The sequence below is a fragment of the Leucopleurus acutus genome, assembly GCF_964270905.1.
Source record: "Leucopleurus acutus genome assembly, chromosome: 19".
NCBI classification, from domain to species: domain Eukaryota; kingdom Metazoa; phylum Chordata; class Mammalia; order Artiodactyla; family Delphinidae; genus Leucopleurus; species Leucopleurus acutus.
Window position 1 is genome coordinate 7,618,175 of NC_139161.1, and position 8,748 is coordinate 7,626,922.

Consider the following 8,748-nt stretch of genomic DNA (forward strand, 5'->3'; position numbering starts at 1 on the left):
GGGAAAGTGGAAAAAGAATGTTTTTGACTAGGACTCAAGGAACAGGGCAAGGAAAGGGGAAGCAGAGGTCAAGCCACAGAAGGTAGTGATGTTCAAACCCAGTTTTAAAACTATATAGAAAAAGTGATGGTTCTGGGTCACGGGTGTTTGATGCCTAGTATGTCAAAATCAGAAACAAATATTTAAGTTGTTTTTTGCAACCTAAACACCCTCCTGGCTATCTAGGAAAATGCTCCTGATGCATGGTCCTCTGCTGTTTTGTATTTCCTTTAAGTTTCCCCTTGTTGGATATCTGAATAGGATAAGGAGAAAAAGAAGAAGAGTTGGATTCATCCAGATTCTACCAACTGGCCTCAGGTCTCTCACACACATGTCATTCCATTCTCACCAGAGCCCTCTGAGAAGGTGTTATTAGCCCATATTGCAATATTGAGGAAACCGAGCCACGGCGCCAGGAACAGAGCCTGACACAGAGCAGATGCTCAGTAAATTTTTACCGGACTGAATTGGAGGGGGAGACGCTCAGTGAGGGAGAGAAGGGAATGAAATCCTTCCACCATCCCCACCGCTGTTCCTGGGAATTAGAAGTGGGAAGAGGCGTGGGGCACACGGCAGGGCCGTCCCACTCGCCAGTTCTGGAAAACGGCAGCACTCTGATCAGCCTCCGCCCTTCACCACTCCCACCCTACGCTTTAGGGGCCCCCTGGAACTCTCTCGAGGACGCCCCCCAGCCTGCCCCAGGAGGTCTGGCGCGCCCGCCAGGCTGCAGGGAAGTGCCGAGGCGCACGGGGTAGCGGGCGAGCGCTCCCGGCAGGCGGTCCCTCCACCACTCCGGCGTCTGCCCCGGAGGTCGGTTCGCTGCTCAGCCCGGCAGAGCCCGGAGTCGGAGGCTGGAGCGCGCCGACGCCGGAGGGCCGGGGAACAGACACTGGCGCGGCCCTCCGCCCCAAGGGTGGGCAGCCTGTGCCTTGGCCGGGGCGCGCCGAGGCCACTGGACAGTCCTTCCCCCAGCGCGGCCGGTCGCCAGGGGGAACACCCCACCCTTCGGCTGCTCGCTCCTTCCCCTGCCCCCAGCGCACCCGCTTCTCCTGCCCCAGCCTCAGCGAGACTCACTCCGTCCGCAGCTCCACCGAGTCGCTCTGGGCGCTGCAGCGGCTGAAAACCGCCGGAGCTGCGCGCTCGCCAGGACGCAGACGGCTGCAGAAGTCGGGGCAGCCCCGGTGCGGCGGAACTATGAATGGCTCGGGTGGCCTGGACACCGAGGACACGAACGAGGCGGGCGGCCGGGGTAGCTGGCAGCCTCATCGTGCCCATGCTATTTGCGCTCATCTTCCTCGTGGGCACCATAGGCAACTCACTGGTGCTGGCCGTGCTGCTTCGTGGTGGCCAGGCGGTCAGCACCACCAACCTGTTCATCCTCAACCTGGGCGTGGCCGACTTGTGTTTCATTGTGTGCTGCGTGCCCTTCCAGGCCACCATCTACACCCTGGACGACTGGGTGTTCGGCTCGCTGCTCTGCAAGGCGGTGCACTTCCTCATCTTCCTCACTATGCATGCCAGCAGCTTCACACTGGCTGCCGTCTCCCTGGACAGGTGAGCTGGCAGGCAGGCTGTGGCTGGAGAAGGGGGCTGGACTTGAGGGTCAAGGAGGGATGTGTGGAAAGTAGAAAAGAACACTAGGAAGGCAAGGGAAGCAGGAAGGAGTGAAAGACAAGCAGGCGTGTAAGAGGAAAAAGAAGAATAAGAATGGGGGACCTCCGTGTCTCTCTGTTAGGTGCATCCTCAGGGGCTTCCGGCTGGAGACCTCAGCTCTCCAGCGTCGCTGACATCTGACAAAGCACAACGTTTCTGGGTGCAAAGGGTTTTCCCCCGTGCTGGGTCTCCTTTGAAGCTCGATGCCCCTGGGAGGCTGGGATGGGAGGGATTACTGTGCCCAATTTACAGACCAAACCGAGTTTGTAAGTGATTTGCTCAGAGTTGCCCATCCAGTAATCCTGTGCGTGAAGCCACTGGCCTGTCTCCTGGCGTCAAACTCGGGCGCCTCCACCTCACTGGCCTCCAAGCCACAGTTTGCTCCGCACAGCCGACTCTGGTGCGGACTGCAGAATTTGGGTCCTTCGTGAGGGCCCATGCCAAAGTCCAAGCAAGCATGCCCGAGGCTCCCACAACCTGACCAACAGGCCCGGGGGCAAGGGCAGGAGAGGAGCGGGCCCAAGGGTCCCCCTGGAAGCTGAAGCTTGAAAGGACACCTGGGGAATTCCTAGGGAGGGAATCCTGGTATCTCCCCGGCCCCCTCCGTCCCCACGTCCTCCCAACCTTCCCTGGACAGGCAGCGAGGTGAGGCCACATTCCCCATACACCTCCCAGTTCCACTGAATGCCAAGTGTGTTGGTTCCAAGAAGAGAGCACTGATGGGACCCATAGAACGTCGGCTTCTCTAAAGAATTCCCTTGCGGTACCTTGCCTGACAGTGTCTCCAGGCTGTCTCCTAGGGCCTCAAGGCGCCTGGGTCCTACCTCTCCGGGCACCGTCACTGGTGGGTAATCACAGCCTGCCGGAGCCCCAAAGTCGGTTTACTCTTCGGGGTGCCCTCCCGGGTGGAATCCGATTGTGGTCGTAGTCTCAGGAAGAGCAGATGAGTGGCCTTTCCTGCTGCCGGGTCCCGCCCCACGTGTAGGCGCGGCTGAGGGTGTCCGGGATGCTCTGTGTCGCCCTCCGGGCTTGTGCGGTATTACCGTGCGCTAGAGACATTCCTCGACAGTGAGCGTGGGGCTCGAGGTGGAGGGGTCCGGCCCTGCCTCCGCGAATCCGCCGGCACACCAGACGTCTCCCTTTCTGGCCCGACCCGCAGGTATCTGGCCATCCGCTACCCGCTGCACTCCCGCGAGCTGCGCACGCTTCGCAACGCCTTGGCGGTCATCGGGCTCATCTGGGGGCTGTCGCTGCTCTTTTCCGGGCCGTACCTGAGTTACTACCGCCAGTCACGGTTAGCCAACCTGACCGTGTGCCGCCCGGCGTGGAGCGCGCCTCGCCGCCGCGCCATGGACCTCTGCACCTTTGTCTTCAGCTACCTGCTGCCCGTGCTGGTGCTCGGCCTGACCTACGCGCGCACCCTGCGCTACCTCTGGCGAGCCGTCGACCCGGTGGCCGCCGGCTCGGGCGCCCGGCGCGCCAAACGCAAGTTGACGCGTATGATCGTCATCGTGGCCGCGCTCTTCTGCCTCTGTTGGATGCCTCACCACGCGCTTAACCTCTGCGTGTGGTTCGGCCGCTTCCCCCTTACGCGCGCTACCTACGCGCTGCGTATCCTCTCGCACCTCGTCTCCTACTCCAACTCCTGCGCCAATCCTATCGTTTACGCTCTCGTCTCCAAGCACTTCCGCAAGGGCTTCCGCAAGATCTGCGCGGGCCTGTTGCGCCGCGCCCCGCGCAGAGCCTCCGGCCGCGTGTGCGTCGCGGCCCAGGGCACCCACAGCGGCAGCGTGCTGGAGCGCGAGTCCACCGACGTAACGCACGTGAGCGAGGCAGCCGGGCCCTCTGCTCCTGCGCCGGCGCCTCTTAGCTGCCAGTCCTCGAGCTCGGTTCCCAGCCTGTCCTGGCGGGACCAAAAGGCTCCCAAAGCCACCTTGACAGTTAATGTGACCCGAAGGCACTTAGGGAGTACACTTGGGTGTTGAAAGATTGGAGTCAGAGGTCGGGGGATCGTGGAGGGAGTTTCATCTGTTAATAAAACACGCAATCCATTCCGCGGGCATTGGCGCGCCGTGTCTCCGCATATCTCGCGAGGCTCTACAACTTCACAGGGGCGCTCCGGCTAAATGAGGGCAGGGTGCCCTGCTCAGTTACAAGGAAAGAGGGCGGCCCGCACTGAAGGCGGCAGAGTTAAAGTCCGCGTAGAAATCCCTAACTGAGGCTGGGGAGCGCGGGACGACCGAAGGCTCTTTGCACGTGGCCATGAGGAAGGGCCAGGTGTATATAGATCGGGGAGCCAGCAGCCGCCGGTGAGCGCGACAAAGGCGGGCTGAGTGTTTAAGCGTGCTCGATAAACCGGTCGATGACAGACTTGGACACTATGTGTGTTCCTAGTAGCGTTCGTGCGCCTGCGGGTGGCGAGTCCTTGCCTGTTCCCGGCTCCCTGGGGTCCCTTGGAGCCATGCCAGCCAGAGCAGTGCCTACCCACCTTCAGCCTTTGGGCTTCCTTCCTTCACTGCAGCTATCTGGGATCTGGTCTCCAAGGGCTTGCTTTATCCTCAGGCCAGGAAAGTCACCCGCACACCCGTCAGTCCTGCTCTGGGGCGCACAGCAGCGGTTCTAAGGCACTGCTGGACCGGGGCAGGCTGAGAATCCCGCCCCGAGCTTTGGTCAGGAGCCAGCCTCTACCTGTCCCCAGGTTTGCCCCACTCCCGGAGTTCTTGAGCCAAGCTTTTTACATGAAATTAGTTCAGTGTTTGAGAAGAGGCAGGGTAACCCAAGGGTGTGCCCACTTCGGGTCTTTGAGCACAGAGCACTTTGGTAAGGGTCTGGGTATTTAGCCAGGCGGTGCCTGCTGTGGAAACAGAGGCTGCACCTGGCCAGATTGGAAGGACAGTGTCAGAGAAAAGTGTGTGCGTGTTTGAGCAGGGCTCCCACGCTTCCCTGGTCTGCTTGATGGGTCCTGAGTGTGATGATTGGTTCCAGGTGGTGGAAATGGAGCAGGACCGGGAAGCATATAGGCAGGTGCCAGGTGGGCGGGGCTGGGTCCTGAGCTTTGTCTTCAGTTGTTTGCTGAACCTGGGGTGGGGGTGTGCCAAGTCCAAGGCTCCAGGGTTGGTGCGCAGAACAGCTGCCTCCAACCAACTGCCCAGTCGCGCAGAGAAGTGACTGAAGTGGAGGTCGTAGCTTGGCGCTGCTGCTCCATCCAGCCCCTCCGAGCAGCTGCTGCCAATGGCCCTGCGGCTCCTGCTCCATCTCACCTTCCTCGGGCTCGGAACCCCACTGTGGCTCCAGCGTGTCAGCGGTTGGCAGGTAGAAAGCGTAGGGTCTTGAGCTTTGGGATTTGGGCCCCAGGGCACTGGGTGACCTCGACCTCCATCCCTCAGACTGGTCATCCTTCTTCAACCTCAACCCCAGGAGGTTCAGGAAACCATCCAGATTCCGAACGGAAGCGCGCCCCTGCTCGTGGACGTGCAGGTGTTTGTGTCAAACGTGTTTAACGTGCTAAGTGTCCTCAGGCTGTGGAGAACTCGGGGGCCCAAGCGCTGAGCTAGGAATGGGACAGGACTCAGCCTAGTGAGTGCTGGGGTCTCCTTCCTTCTTGTCACGTAGCACCCACCCCCGAGGTGACCTGCTGCCCCCTCCCCCAGGACATCCTGCGGTACACAGTGTCCTCCACGATGCTGCTTCGACTGGTGAGCACCCACCACCAGTGTGGGGGCAGGGGGTGAGTAAGGGAGACCTCTGTAAGCCCAGCACAGAAGCACTGGCCTTCACCAACCTGCCAAGCCCAAGGGCGCATGTATACGGAGAGTGGGAGCCTTAGTAGCATCCTTGTGTCCCTAGTCCTGGCTGGACACTCGCCTGGCCACCGGCAGGGCAGAGTCACGCTGCCCTGGGACTCTCTCTGGACACCAGGACTCACTATCCGGGAGGTGTAAGTGAGGCGGGGGTTCTTGTCTCAGGAACTAGGCAGGCATAGCCCTCGCTATTCCCCATCTAGGGCCGGGAGGTCCTCTTAGTGAATATCCCCCTCCTGGTGGCCCTGCCAGACCACTGGCACAACTCCCATGCCTTATGGTGCCCCTTCTGGAACCCCGAGGGCAGTGGATGGCAGCTGGGCATATGCTGGGGTCTCCCCCTCCTCCCCCTTCTGAGGAGGAGCTGGGCCACTGGCTGTGGTACCTTTCCCTCTGCAGGCTCTGGGTGAACTGGCAGGGCCAGAGCCCACAAGCCCGAGTGGACCGGGATGGCCACATCGAGCTCTACCTGGTCCTCACCACGGAGACCAACTGTGACTTTGAGCTTTTCCACTTCCCCAGGGACCAGCGCCACTGCAGCCTCAGCTTCTTCGCTTTTGGCAACACTGGTGCTGACAGGACAGGAGCTGGGAGATGAAGGGAGAGGGGAGCCTCTGGCCTCCAGCGAACACCTGACACAGGGGTCCCGGCCCTGTGTTCACACCAGTCCACCCCCAGGCTTAGGGGAGCTGATCGTTCTGCTTTCACCGGGCACCTCCCACTCAAACAGCAGCCCCACCTCCTAGTCCTCCCCTGCTCTAGGCCGTAGCCCCCCTCCAGTCTTCTCTTCTCCCCCATCAGCTACCCCAGAGCAATGCCCCCAGCAGCCAGGGCCGAACTGCACACTTGTGTCAAGCCCAGAGGCTCAGGCTGCTGCTGGCTCATTCCTGGAAACATCCCGAAGGTGTAGCCACCCAGTGAATATCCCACAAGCCCAACAGGTGACGTCCAACTCGGCGGCGAAGTTCCATCCTTCCCTACATCCCTCCCCTCTGGGAAATACCACAGCTGCCGCCCAATGAATCCTAATTATTTCAGGTGTGAGATGATATACTGGTGAATGAGTCTGTGACCATGTCCCCTCCATGAAGTGGTGCATTTATTTTTACAATGAAAACTCACCTGTGAATCTGATAAGGCCCTTCTTCTAACTGGAGTAAACTTGGGGTCTTGCGAAATCCGGTTTGGAAAGCCCTTATACAGACCAGTTTCCAAGTCTGCCCCCAGCAACCAACACAGGGCTCCAGCATCCCTGGGCTCCAGCTTGTCCCTGCCCCTACCCCCAAGAGAGATGCGGGGGCAGGGGTATTTCTAGTTCACTGTTCTCACCCCCACCCCTTCAGTGATGGAGCTGGAGTTCCAGGCCCATGTGGTGAATGAGATGGTGAGTGTCAAGAGGGAATACGTAGTTCAGGATTTGAAAACCCAAGTCCCATCCCAGCAGCTGGTGCCCTGCTTCCAGGTGACGGTGAGTTGGGAGGTGGCTGCTGAGGGCTGATGGGGGCATCGAGGATGCACAGCCAGAGGCCGTGACATCACCCTTCTACCGCCCACCCCTGCGCAACCCCCACTGGAAAGTCCCGACCTTCTTCCTTCCAGTTGTGCCTGCAGAACACAGCGCTAAAGGCCATCATAGCGCTCTTGGTACCCGGGGAGGCACTGCTGTTGGCTGACCTGTGCGGGGCGCTGCTGCCCCTCCGGACGGCGCGCATTGCCTACAAGGTGACCCTGCTGCTGGGCTACCTCGTCTTCCACTCCTCCCTGGTTCAGGCCCTGCCCAGCTTCTCCTCCTGCAACCCGCTGCTCAGTAAGGCCCACACCCTCGCCTGGCCGGGGGCAGGACCACCTTGTGCTGGGCCCACCTCATTCTGCCCGCACCTGCTGTCGCCCCACCCCTGCCCACCTCCCCAGTTCACTACGTCACTGCCCTGCTGCTGCTGCTCTTCATCAGCACCACGGGAGACCGGGCTATTGTCCGGGCTGCTAGCCCACAGCAACCTCAGGGCTGAGAGCAGCCCCAGCCCGGTCCTGAGCAGGGAGCGGCACGACTGTGGGAACCCAGGGCCCAATCCTGAAGGTGGGCAGGGCCTGGGGCCCGTTCCTTGGGGGCTGCTGAGGAAAGAGGCCTAGGGGCAGAGCTGGTGGGCTGGGGTTGCGGGTTACCAGGCTGTTTAGAGGTTCCTGCATCCACTCTGCTGGCTCCACTGTCCCTGGGTTCCATCACGGCTGCCCTTGGAAGCAGCAGGTCTGGAGCCGGGAGCAGGGTTAGCCTCCCTAAAGGCCCGGGTCACTTCAGACTCCCTGAGATAACCCTCTGCCTTGCAGAGCCTCTCTTGTGGGACGTTTTTTCAACTCAAGATGACCTAGAATGGGCCAGACCCAAACACTCATTAGTTGTGACTCTAACGAAGGGAGAAATACAGACTGGCACCTCCTGGGATTCACCCTTCTGCTCCTGGAGAGTGTGCATGTCAGGTGAGCCCTGAAGCACACCTCCTTTTCCTGCCTCTCCCCACACAGAAGCCTCCAGAGGAGTAAAGGGGTCCAGGAGGAGCTGGGCTGAGCTGCTGACCACATCTTCTTCCTGGTGTACGTGGCAGGGGCGCTGTGTAGCCAGTTCATCTGCGCTGTGCTCCGGATGTGGGCGACATGCAAGTTGGACCCAGCCCCTGGTGAGGCTGCACCCCACGGCGGGTGGCCCAGGCTGTAAGGGTCAGGGCCTGGGGCTACAGACCTGAGGAGTTGGGCTGTGACAGGGTCTCAGGAAAGAGGAGGGAGGGAGGTCGACTCTCTTCCCTAAGCCTGGAGGACCCCAGGCCACCCTGAGCTCTCCCTTCTGTTAGCATGCAAGCAAAGAGTGTGGAATAAACCCATCATCCCACTGCAAGGGTGCCTCAGGGGTCTGTCTTCACTGAGCTCAGCTGTTCACTTTTGTCAAAGTAGGTGGGGCCCATCTCATGCCCCCGACCCCAACTCTGCCCCAGATCGTCTCACGACTGTTCACTGGTCACCCAGTCCCCACACGCAGCCTAACTGCTCCTCTGCAACCACTGCTGCTTGGCTCCAGGCACGGGGTTGTCAGAACTCCTTCTGTGAAGTCCTGCGGAGCGCTGGCCCCCAGAGGGCAGGGGACAGAGCACTCCTGCTCCAGCCACCGGGGGGATGCCTCGGGGGCAGAACCCCCCAGACCGCAGGACTGCGGGGATGGGGAATGCGGTCTCTGCACTGAATCCGAGAGCGGGTCAACCCTGCTTGC

The 8,748-nt window shown here is 60.7% G+C and overlaps 2 protein-coding genes across 2 annotated transcripts; both read left to right on the forward strand.

Annotated features, from left to right (window-relative positions):
* Positions 1 to 1,233: 1,233 nt before the first annotated feature.
* Positions 1,234 to 3,677, forward strand: GALR2 (galanin receptor 2; the record flags this gene model as incomplete). Its single annotated transcript, XM_082860763.1, is given in 3 exon segments — positions 1,234 to 1,301; positions 1,303 to 1,593; positions 2,852 to 3,677. Coding segments are annotated over 3 exon segments (1,185 nt in total).
* Positions 3,678 to 4,923: 1,246 nt separating this feature from the next.
* ZACN (zinc activated ion channel) lies at positions 4,924 to 8,202 on the forward strand (the record flags this gene model as incomplete). The annotated part of the gene is given in 13 exon segments (XM_082860764.1): positions 4,924 to 4,976; positions 5,047 to 5,105; positions 5,108 to 5,193; positions 5,343 to 5,387; positions 5,539 to 5,569; positions 5,572 to 5,629; positions 5,892 to 6,061; positions 6,836 to 6,960; positions 7,092 to 7,299; positions 7,404 to 7,450; positions 7,452 to 7,569; positions 8,013 to 8,054; positions 8,057 to 8,202. Coding segments are annotated over 13 exon segments (1,188 nt in total).
* Positions 8,203 to 8,748: the final 546 nt, after the last annotated feature.